General features: G+C 38.2%; 1 protein-coding gene across 2 annotated transcripts in view; it reads left to right on the top strand.

Moving 5' to 3' along the window:
• KHDRBS2 (KH RNA binding domain containing, signal transduction associated 2) overlaps positions 1-12,159 on the top strand; it is a 439,124-nt gene extending 426,965 nt beyond the window's left edge. For both annotated transcript variants that reach the window (XM_072857819.1, XM_072857818.1), the window contains one exon: positions 12,062-12,159. In XM_072857819.1, coding sequence (XP_072713920.1) covers positions 12,062-12,159 — 98 coding nt within the window. The remainder of the gene's footprint in view (positions 1-12,061) is intronic.
• The last annotated feature ends 375 nt before the right edge of the window (positions 12,160-12,534 follow it).

The raw sequence follows: 12,534 nt of genomic DNA, 5'->3' as shown, positions 1-12,534 counted from the left end.
CCCTGAGCAAGAGGCAGGTGTACACCCAGCCCTGGGAACTCAGAAGTGCTCCTGAGTCTTCCTGTACAGCACTCTATTTTTCTTCCACCAGAAACAGGGGTCACTGAAGATTTCTACTGCGTATGGATGGAAGATATACCAAATAAATTGCCCTCCTTTAATCTTCTATTTCAGTCATTCCTATACTTACGAGGGTATCGGAGATCCAGTTCCTACTCTGTGGGACAGAATGAACTGTCAAAAGCTTTTCCTTGATTTTCTGCAAAATTTTATCAATTCTTTTACTGGAGGAATCACCTTAGCTGTCTCCCAAATAGCATTCATTCCCTCAGAAGAGATTTATGATTTTCATAAGAGCATGATTTTGAAAGTCTGCAGGAAAAGGAGCACAGTTTGAATTCAGCTATGATGGCTACTGTGGGGATGATACTATAGTTATTGCTGTTTTGTCAAATCAGTGTTTTAATTAGGCTATAATTCTTTCGAACGTTCCATGTTTAAACCTGTCACATTCTTTTAACTGACTGCATATCCTAAAACTTTTGTACTTCAGTTATTGTTACAACACTGAAAAAAAATCCACATGTAGCACAAGAAAAGAGAGTGCTTTTAATTTATAGCAACTTGTTGTGTTTCCTCTATTACTCCTGAATTATAAATCATTTTCTATGACAGAATAAGAATAAGTAAATCATGCAAAACTTTCCTATGTAGTATTTCAAATGGTAATTTCACTGCCTTTCACCGTGGGAACCATAGAGTTGGAGAATCTAAGACAAAGTCCTGTAATACTAATGTGCATGTAGTGTTGACCATCTATATAATTCCAGACACAGTATATCACTGCATGTTTCATGTTGTATTACTACGAAGTAATAGAAAATTAATGTTTACTGAAAACAAGAGAAAAATAAAACTCCCTCCACACTGTCACATTCACACTCACCTCACAGCAACACTGATAATAGTCTGTCTCTTCCCTGTGTTGCAGTTTCCCAAACTAGTTACCTGTGTACTCTGATGCTGCTTCTTTCCTGTCTGAGGCAGCTGGTCACTGCAAAAGTGGCTGAAGCCTTGTAAGAAATTATTTTCTCTGGTAGTCATTACTGCTCCTCTTGCTGACATTACTTAACCCACAGGCAGAGCTGGCAGAGTGGAGTGCACGATGCACGAGCACTTGTCATCTGCTCCAGTGCTAAGTCAGCTGGAGGATTTCTGTGATTCTCCACTACCAGTTGAAGCCAGGGCAGCTCACAATACTAAAGCAGATTTGGAGTACCCATGCCATCTAATTTGTTAGCCCTCCTGAAGAGAAGGTACTGTCAAGCGTAGGGACAGTAGTTTTTTAAAAGTTACAGCTAAGTTCAGAAAATAGACTATTAAACCACAAGGTTTTTCTATCATTTCTAGTTTTTAAGCCATACATATTGCATATGCAGTAGGCTTAGTAAAATAAGTGGTATTTAGCACAGTATAAGTAAGCATAGTGGTTTTGAGCCTGTGTTTTGAAAACATTTTTTCTCTTCTGACAAGATTCCAGATTTCAAATAAGAAAGGTACCATTTGTGATTTGAAAGATAGCCACTTCAGCTGTTCTTCTCACAAAATTATAAAATGCATAGATATCAAGTCAGAAAATCCTCTGTATGTTTCGGGCTTTGCAGATAAGCAAAAAGAGAGCAGAAGAGTGAAAAAATAAGCAGATGCTCTCCTTAAAAAAAAAAAAAGGCAAAATCTGTTCTTGAATTTTTGTCTAAAATAATATATATTTGTCCAATTATGACACAAGAAAAGTGCAACTGTCTTTTCTGTGTGGACTTATGGGGTGAAATCCTGGCTTTGTCAATGTTAGTTGAACTTTAGTCATTACCTTGTGTAGGGCAAAGTTTCCAACCATTGCTTAGTACTTTGTCTCCACCCATCTTTTCATGGAGGGAGAAGTTTGGAGGCTTACTAGAAGGACAGCACAAATTGAATTATCCAAAGAAAATCATTCTAATTTTCAGTGTTCTCATTTTAAAGTTAAATGTCTGGTTTCTATTGGGTCTTCTGCTCAGCACATCTATAGCACTTTTCTCTTACTGCTCAGGCAATTAATTACATCTCAGAATACCCCAGGGAGGTAGGTATTCCTGTCTCATTCTACCACTGAGGAAGCCATACCACAAAATATTAAACAATTATCCAAGGTCACTGAGCAAACAAGGAGTAAAGCTAGTAATCACAGTTCCTGAATTTCACTTAACGTGCCATCTCTAGTGCGGTGTGCTCTTTCCAAAAGTATGCAGTATAATGACCTTGCAAAGAAGGTAGAGATTTTTTTCCTCATAGGAAAGAAAATTATTTTAGTCTGAATTAAAAGCAGCTTCTATGTTTCTAATAGCACTGAAAGCTAAATAGCAAATCAAATTAAACCATTATCTTAATTGCTGTTATATACATCTTAACTATCTAAACAGAATTGCTCTTTTTATCTCTTCCTGGCCACCTGTCCCAAAATAATTGACCAGAGATGAATAAAACTGTGCCCAAAAATTGTGGGCAATATTCAGATGTTAAATAAGTTGCCAGGAAGAAGAAGTGATCAGGCCTTTATTATTACAGGGAATAAGCAATGAATATAAATGTAAAATTATTAGGAAATAACATATTCACATGCAAATCACATGGTGTTAATATGTATTTTTTAATTTTAAAGCATCTATTAATATGATCTGGTTTTAATTACTTGTATTGTTGCCCTCTTTGCGTTTGTGAAATAATTTTATTCAATGCTGGAAAATTCCATGACAAGGTTGCAGAATACTGACTGAAGGGTAGGAAAAAAGTGCTCTGAATATGTGCTTTCCTTGAATTTTGTGCTGGAAGACATTTAAGCATGTGACGATAGCCACTGCTAGGGGTAGAATTTTGAGGTAGATGGACCACTATGAATTTTTCTGTGCTTTCAATATGACATAGGTAAAATAGTAAGACAGAAACAACTTCATATGTATCTCTCTCTGTTATAAATGATACCATTTAGTGACCCCACGTTCAAAGGAATTTCATGGGTTAAAAATACCGTGACCTGTTTTTCATTCTGACTCTCCAGTAAGAAAAAAATCTAACATAAATTCTGTATTTAAACAATAGATCAGAGCTACTGTCTACAAGCAATTGATCAAACAATAAACCAAGGGTGCTGATTGCCTGTGATAATAACAATTAATTTATGTATCCTAAAGGTGCGCTTCAAATATCAATTCACAGGGAGCATACAGCAAATTGAAAGAAGTACCCAGTGTAATTAAAAGGGCTGTGCCCATGACTTCACATTTCTTATCAAAGTAACCAGCAAAAAAATTGCTACAACACTTGTTACCACACCCAAAGCAATCCTCATGCCCAAGCACACTAAGACTCCTCAGCTCTTGTCGTGGTCTAACCCCAGCCAGCAACTAAGCCCCACCCAGCCGCTCGCTCACTCCCCCTCAGTGGGATGAGGGAGAGAGTCAGAAGAGTAAAAGTCAGAAAACTCGTAGGTTGAGATAAAAAGACAGTTTAATAGGTAAAGCAAAAGCCGCGCACACAAGCAAAGCAAAACAAGGAATTCATTCACTGCTTCCCATGGGCAGGCAGGTGTTCAGCCATCTCCAGGAAAGCAGGGCTCCATCACGCGTAATGGTTACTTGGGAAGACAAACACCATCACTCCAAACATCCCCTGCTTCCTTCTTCTTCCTTCAGCTTTATATACTGAGCGTGACACCATATGGTATGGAATAGCCCTTTGATCAGTTGGGGTCAGCTGTCCCAGCTGTGTCCCCTCCCAGCTTCTTGTGCACCCCCAGCCTACTCGCTGGTGGGGTGGGGTGAGAAGCAGAAAAGGCCTTGACTCTGTGCAAGCACTGCTCAGCAACAACTGAAACATCCCTGTGTTATCAATCAACACTGTTTTCAGCACAAATCCAAAACATAGCCCCATACCAGCTACTATGAAGAAAATGAACTCTATCCCAGCCAAAACCAGCACAGCTATAAACTCTCTTATGTTTCCATCATGCTGCCGTAACTTATACTTTTAGTTTCTGAAAATGAAGCATAGAATATTTCTTCTTAGCTAAGAACAGCAAGAATGGCAAGAGAGATGTTGCGAGTTGGCAATAACACCAGATTCCTGGAAAAGCGGGACCCTTGGCCCTCAGTTAAGCTGCCTGTGTGGATTTCTTTTCAGTCACAGTCTTTGACACCTGATAGCACTGAGGATGGTCAGAAGTGAAAAGGATGGGGGTCAGAGGAGCCGGCTAGAGCAAAAGGACTGGACGGCAGGATGGATGTCACCGAGGGAGCGGGGAGGTCGGACTCCACAGGGCTTCTTTGCATGGGAGTCAGAAGGAGGAAAAGGAATCAGCGTTAAAACACGATGACCGCCTTGTACATCCCATCAGCTCTTGGGCATGCTGATTCATAGACTTACTAGCAGTTCTGACAATTACCTTTCTCACTCCAAGGCTAGAGCTCTTACCTGCTCTTCACCTGAAATCCCTTTCAGTTTCCACTTCATTAACACATCACTGTATTAAGATACAATATGTCCTGTCTCTCTTTCCTTTCCATTTTGGCACTGTCTCTCAGAGAAAGACCAGACTCCACTGTTCTCGTATGTTCTGAAACACAATGAAACTCAGCCTGGGAATCAAAAAGGCTGAAGGGTCTTTCGACCCTTCTGCTACCCAATGAGCTACCCAAATATCTCTGTGACTACTGACGTAGTCTATATGGCTTCAATCCATTAAGACCATTCCTGAAGATAGAGCTTTCCTTTCTCAGGAGCCGCCCTTGATGCTGAAAGAAAAAAAGATTACCTTGGAGTCCTGGAACTGAGATATGAAAGAGCAACTTTGCACATCAAGGAAACTTTAATTACTAGCATTCAGATATATTGTTCTTCATTAAAAATCCCTGTAGGAAAAAACACTAATAATCTGATTTCTTTTTTGGTGTGGCTGTATCTTGTAATTTATTGGCATTGTGTGGTTCAGAGACTCTTTATAGTGTTGCTCCATATCATCTTGCTTTCTCCACAATAAATATATAATCCTTTACTGCTGTATAAGTGCTAGAGACCAGTGTTTTCCCAGTTGAAGGCTGTAATCCCAAAACTTTCATCTATGCTTTGGCTACGGATTCACCTGTTAATGCAGTCGGGTCTATCATGCAGTATCAACAAGAGCTCTTAGCTGCCAACCATCCTCTCATATTTTGATGATGGTATTACCAAATAGATATAAATAAGTTATGACCATCATCCTTCCTTGTTACAGTTTGAAATCAACCAAACAGGTCCACCGTGTTATTGGAAAAAAGAGCATAAGAGACTTGTACCACAAATTATGTTTCTGTTCTTGTTCTGTATCAGGAGCTGGTACAGCTACAACAGCAATTTACTTTAAGAACACTGTTAGTCAAGGAAAAACAGCTTCTTCCAACGGGTAATATAAAGTCATATTTTACTATATGAGGTACTGCCAGAAAGACTGTACGTTTCACCTTTATATGAAGGGGTTTCAGTCCAGAGTTGGGGGAGGGGACTCGAAAGGAACAAGAGATGGATTTGTCTTTGTGTTGTACATTTAGTGAGTATTTTTACTACTTTAGTCATTTTCATTTATATAAAGCTTCTCCTTTTTTATCTAAATCTTACTTCTCCCCAAGGCCTCTCTGCAAGTGCAGTAACACTTCAGCAAAGGGTAATTGAAGCTGCAGCACATTTACAGCAAAATGCCATTTTTAAAGGGTGTAATGAAACATACTGCAGAGGCACGATTTTTGAATTCAGTATAAGGAAACTGATTCCCTGTAGGAATGAGAGACCTGAGGATTTAGGACTGTATCACATTGGCTGCCACTTCTTCAACCCTCTAGGCAATAGCTTTCCACAGTAAACTTTGGTTTCGTGTGACCATAAAACTCCTGATATTCAACAAGAGAACATCCTGAGCAGCTTGAAGAAAAAGAAAATAAATGCAATGCACCAAAAAAATCACAACAGGAATTTTTCTTGTTCCATAGCAAGATCAGCTGCTACCAAATCTTCTCCAGACACGTCCACTCCTAATACATGCTAGCCTGAGCCTCACTTTAGCTCTGCAGCTGATATTCCCCCTCCCCAAGCTTTCCCCTCACACCCCAAGGCAACAAGATAATGAAATGTAGTTGAAGAGAAGACATCTTGCAGAGAAGAAATAGCTTTCAGAATTTTAACAGGCTTTTTATGTTTTATATTTTCGTTATTCTGTTTTCATAGAGCATCATCTTTTTACAAAAGCAATCTTTGTTACCTGTTTTAACCATTCAGTATTTTAGTCTAGATTCAGCTAATTATTTTCTTACTGGCCACAAAAGTCAGCAGTGATTAGCAAAAACAAGATACCAGCAATAAAATCATGCCCATTACAAAACAAGAGGCTCATTAATTAAAAAGCTTCAGTTCAATCAAACTTATTTTCTGTTACCTCTGCTCACTCCTGGAGTCGTTGGAATATAGGTCATTTTTTGCAGTTGTAGATCTGTAGCAACATTAGATACTCCAATTAGGTAAAAAAATGACAGGTATTCTGATTTTCTAAAGGAGCTATTGTGCTTTTTTCCTACTAAATGAAAGTGCATATATGATGAATTTCATTTATTCAGGGAGAAGTTTTAAAGTCTTAAAAGTCTTTAAATGTTATAAAAAAATTAAAAATAGGCAGCAGCAAATTTTAAACTTCAAAGGTGAATGGCCAGAAGGAATAATTCTTTCTTAACATCAACAATGTTTTTATTCCTTTTTAAAATGAAGTTTGGACAATAAGGAGGTCAGTAGATATATGATACTTCATTTACACTACAAGAATAGCCAGTACATTACTAATGGTTGACTATCTTAAACCAAAAGTGGAAAGAAATCTGCATCACAAAAGTTTAAACACTCTTTGACAGCTCTGATGTGATTGGAGGGCCAAATTCACACCTTGGTTTTGGGAAATATAGTTAATTTCAGTGAAGGAGTATCTGAGATGAGGAAGTGTTGCGTTAAGAGTTACTGTCGTGTAGGAGTCTGAGGAGTGGCTGAGGGGGGGGGAACCCTCCCGTTGAGTCACGAGGTTCAGACAAGACCCCCTTGCTTTCTAAACTCCTTCTCAGAGAGGAGTCTAGGTGCGGCTAAGTCCAGTCCTAGTCTCAGACTTGGTCAACGGTTATTTTCTAAGGACTATATATGCAGCCATTCATCAGAGTCGTGTTGCATGGACTATCATGGCCACATTAATAAAGAGTGCAGTTTATTAGAGCAACAGATACACAGATTCTTTGGATTACCGGTGATAAATTTACTGTCTGCAAAGCACGTGCAAATACCAAAAGTATGAGTGACACTGCCGGCTATAAATGCGTAAAAGATGATAAAGCAACTCTAGAGCGATTTCTAAGTTTCCCGGGGAGGCACTTGGAATAACCAAGTGTTCGACTCTTACCCAAAGGCGTCCCAATGGGGGGAAGAGAGGCTCAGCCCGTCGACTGATCCCAGAGGTCAGAGTGGTACGCAATGGTGTCTTCCCTAACATTTGCTTTCTCTTAAGCCATTTTATACTATCTTTCACCTTTCGGGTGGAGCTTGAGTGACTCTAGTCATACATCTTTCTTTAGGATTGGTGTAAAGTTTTCTCGCTTCGCTTTTAAAGGTATAGGCTAGGAAAAATTCAAAGCGCAAGCTCAGTGAGGAGTGGTCGCACCTTGGAGGCGGGTAGCTTTTGGGATGGAGGTGTGTTTTGGTATTATAATGATGTTATAATGAGCAAAGTTCATCAAAGGACAGCATTTTGTCAGAAGCATGACAGACTGTTGGCCCAGGATAGCAAATGTGCAGCTTACTGGTCACACACAATACCTTTGAGTTCCCATTTAATTGCAGAGCCTGGCCGCGGCGTCTCCACACCGCTCCACCCTCCGAACAGTACCTTCTTAGAGTCAGTACATCAAGCTCACCTGGCGTCACCGACGTCTAAGGTTACAGGCCTAGGGAACTTCCATGGAATGGCCTAGCATGTCAGCCGCATTCCACCCGGGAATCTTCTTCAATGCTGTACCTTACCTAAAAGTGTGAATATAAGTTTAATTTCTAAGTCACCTCCAGCTATTATCCCACAGGAAGTTATTGGGCCAGTAACACCTGTACCCAGAAGAGCAGATGAAAGTCATCAGAAGATAAGAGGAAGGAGAAAGGTGTCCTCTCCAACCTGCATTTCAACTCATTCACAATTCAACATGATGCCAACATGCGATAATATTGTGTGTGCCTACACTGCTGCTCAGGCTAATGATCTAATGGCCCGACTGACCATTCATACTCAAAATTCACTTGAATAAATAATCCGAGCCCAAGCAATCCCTACATAGTATAAATCATGCTCTGCCCTGTGGTAATTTTGGGGAAAAAAATTGATGCTTCATCATTGGCAATATCTCCAGTCACCAGTGTCTCCCTTGGTGACTGCCAGAGTAAAGCGTTTGCTGGAGTTTATATTATTCCGTAAGCTCTCAGTTTTTGGTTACTGCTTCTCAACTAAAACATGGTGTCTGATCCTGAGCACTGTTTCAAGTCAACGTGGTTTACTTTGCATTAAAAACCAGACTATTTGCACTAATACAGTCACTGACCATGTCTCAACTGAAAAGGTGTTTTGAGAATCCACCTCTTAACTGTAACCAAAGATGTGATTGCTCTCTTAGTTTCAGTGCAAGGTGAAACATTAATTTACCTTCAGTGTTGAACTAACCCATTTTACTTTGCCCTGAAATGGAGGGCACACAAAATGTTACCACCTTTCCATTCATGGTTTAGCTTCTTCAACTACGAAGCTCCCCAGTTATTCTGCAAGAGCTTCTCTATACTAAACATCAGTATCTTTGTACTTTTCCACCCATGCAACGTTTAAAGAGAGTTCAGTTTCCTTCCCATGGCCAGGAGACCTCATTCTCCTTTACCCAGAAGGACTTCCTGACCTGCCAGAGAAAGAAATTGTGACTTCAATTTTCCATCTGGGTGGACAGTATGTGGTCCTATCCATGTTGGGTAAGATTTCAATTTTGCAAAGTTTCTGCTAATAGGATGGGGTTTTAAACTTATTTACTCGCATACCTCACTTCCTGTTAGGGCTAAAAGTGTGGTATGACTGACAGCAAAATATATTGTATTATAAAGGTTTTGGAAATAGTAAACTGAAAATGTAACATCAGCACACCATTCCATACATGTAGCTAATAAGTCACCATATTGCTCAAAAATTAATTTGGAACTTGAACTCTAACACATGCATATAAAAAGAAAAATCCAAACATTTTTTTCTGTGCTTGTACTCTGCAACAATATCACTATCATGTATTTGGTATTCTATGTTATTATCAATAGACACATTAATCAAGATGCAGAAGAGAAAAAAAGGCCTCTGTATGTATTAGTTTCACTGGGGAGTCTTGTCATTTTAAGCTCATCATAATCAAATGATATGAATAAACTATTTAAGGAGAAACTAGTGAAGACTGAACTTTAGTAAGTTATCTATAACAACTGAGCCCAAAGCAATCAAAATATGGACCTTTTACTGAACTGTTATTCTACTCTAGAAAGTGTATTTATGAAATCTTTGCTTGAGAGGAAAATGTTGCTATCACTCTAAAAACTTGTTTTAATAAAGGAAAATCTTTTACATGTCTTAAGGGAGATGAAGATTTTTTCAGTTCCTTTTTGTATGTAAGGCCATCGTTCCATTAATCAAGTAGCTGACTAAATTTAAGGCAATATAGTTAGCCTTAATTGAAATGTATAAATAATACAGTTTTGATTTTTAATATTCTCATGTACTAGCCTATGTATTTTATTTCACATAGAAAGCTCTATTCTCTAGTTTAGGTCATTCTGTTAAAAAACTGAACAAAATTCTTCAATGCTTTGAGTGAACTGCAACAGACACACTACTTTCAAAAAGTTAGGAATCTGTCATTGCTTTCTGGCAGTGACCTGACACTTGAAAGCCCAGTCTCTCCTTCCAGCAGTGGGAATGGAATACAAGAAAAAAAGAAAAATTAACTGGTTGGATTCACTGTACAGGTACATCAGGAATCAGATCAAACTCAAGAACATCTCTGCTTGGCTTATTAGAAAATAAATGAGAAAGTTGCATGTAACATGAAAAATGTAGTAAAAATACGTTCTTCTTGGCTATGAGCAATGAATATTTTTGCCCCTGCTCACCATAGGTAATATGTCCCACATTGGCTCACAGCTTGTCCCCTTATACCTGGGAGTTCAGCAAGTTTCACATTTATATTCCATATAGATGAATTTTATTGACCATGCTGAGTCAGGAGTACTCATTTCAATACTTGGTGGCTGAGTGGGGTAGCAAAAGTCTGAAACAAGACCTGAGCAAGGAAAATATGTTCTGAAATGTTGATTTCTTCAACAGGCACTTAAAAAAATTTGTATGGATCAAGGCATAAAAATTATGTACCTCTTAAAAAATAGATACAACTGGATTTTTAAATTTATGGGGCAAGGACCTCAAATGTTTCAAATCTTCAACAGTAGTTCAAGCCTAGATAGTTCAGCTTATTACTGTGTTACCTATTTATAAATGAAATAAAATAGCTCCTCTTTAGACTTAGGAAAAAGGATCTATTTTAATATACCAATCAATTAGTTTTGTTTTGATAGCAACAGCAAGTATACTGTTTCATCATCAATTTGAATCTTCGTTTCCCACTGGCTTCAAGTCACCTTCCAATCCTTTAAACTCCTCTCTTTTCAATCTCTCTTTTTGATGCACCTTAAAAAGTGTTCTTTTTTTCCTAGCATCAGAAGGCTTGACCCTTACTTTTATACTTTACAAACATTAATATTCTACACATACCTGTAATACAAACATGCTGATCACCAATAAAATAAACAATATGGAAAATAGCTAACATTTGCCACAGTGATTTCTGAATAGTTTCTGTGTTTCATTACAAAGACATAGAATATCATATAACTTTGGGGGGGGTTGTAGAGATTTTGAAACTTCCTCATGAACATGTGTATGTCAGATGTATTCTATGACTACTGTAACAGGGGTAATGTTGCACTATAATGTGATATAAGATAGATGATATACTAAGATTTCTGCATTTCCATTTTAATCACTGTGTGTATGATCAGTTGAAGTCAGTGGAAGACAAAACCAGAAATAATTTGACAATCCATTAGCTGATTTAGGAGAGTTCAAGTTTGGGGTTCAACCGCTGGACCACAACTGTGGGTAGCTTCCTGTTTGCTCCTTTGGAAGGCTTAACTTCCAGAAATACCTTGTCTGTTGGGGAAGAAAAAAAAAAGAAGATTTGTAGAAGCTTTGTAAAAACTGAACTAGCCTTACAGTTTTTAACTTATTCTTCCCAAGTATATTTCAGTCACACAAATTTGAAAAAGTATTCTAAAGGTAGTGCAAAGTAAAAACTATTTGGCAAAACTCTTTTGCTTAATGTGATAACTTCATTTCTACACATTATTTTTCTTCTATTATTTTCTTTCTTTTGGTCTCAAACAGAAGTAAAAAATCAAATGTATTTCTATTATCTTTTCATGATTCAACTCCTCATCTTATTAACATACCAACTGCATTAAATATTATTCATATTGGTGCTTTAACTTAAATGCTACAAGCTCAAAACATCAAATAAATTCTGAGCTGGCAGACTAGTGCAGTGATTTTTCCAAAGCTGACTGTACTGCCACCACAGTAGGTATTCATCCTCTGCTGAAAGTAAAGGAGTAAAAGTTTTTTTCATCCTGAGATAGACAGTTGCCTGTGTAGAGAAGTAGAAGGCTAGTTTTCTGTAAGGTTTTGTAGGAGGATAAAGAAATGGATCATAACACCATCCTCATTTTATTTTTCTAAAGCTTTCAGCCAAAACCCTTGAGAATTTTGACAGCCATTAGCAGTGGCATCACTTTGTTCTTTCAAGTTTAGATATTTACAAAACATGTTTTTCTCTTCTGTTTTTAGCACAAGAAGAATGGGCCACAACCCGTTCCAGCCTAAAAGCACCACCTCCAAGGTCAGCCAGAGGGGGTTACAGGGAACACCCCTATGGTAGATATTGAAGGTCCTCCTCATCTGTGACCTCATCTCAAAGACAATTAATAGCCTGTGGTCTCCACATAAACAGCAACAAGACAAGTAATAGTCCATTTCTTTTCTATCCTAGGGATTACTGCTCATTATTATCCTATGTACTACTTGTATTCCCTATAACATTGGAGTGACATTGGCATTAGTATTATTTTATAACACGGACTTAAAAAAACAGAGACAAAAAACCTTTGGAAAGCATTGTCTATAAACCATTCAACGATGATGTTCTGTTGGTTGTATTCATTGCTCTGTGTAACTTAAAAAGCATGACACTGTTACAGATCTTGAGTCTCTCTACATACTAGCTAAGGCTGAGTTTTTGTTTAGGGTTGCTGAAAGACTGT

This window comes from Ciconia boyciana, chromosome 3, assembly GCF_034638445.1.
Source record: "Ciconia boyciana chromosome 3, ASM3463844v1, whole genome shotgun sequence".
In the NCBI taxonomy this organism is placed as follows: domain Eukaryota; kingdom Metazoa; phylum Chordata; class Aves; order Ciconiiformes; family Ciconiidae; genus Ciconia; species Ciconia boyciana.
The sequence above is the reverse complement of the archived record's forward strand: the minus strand, read 5'-3'. Positions and strand labels throughout refer to the sequence as shown.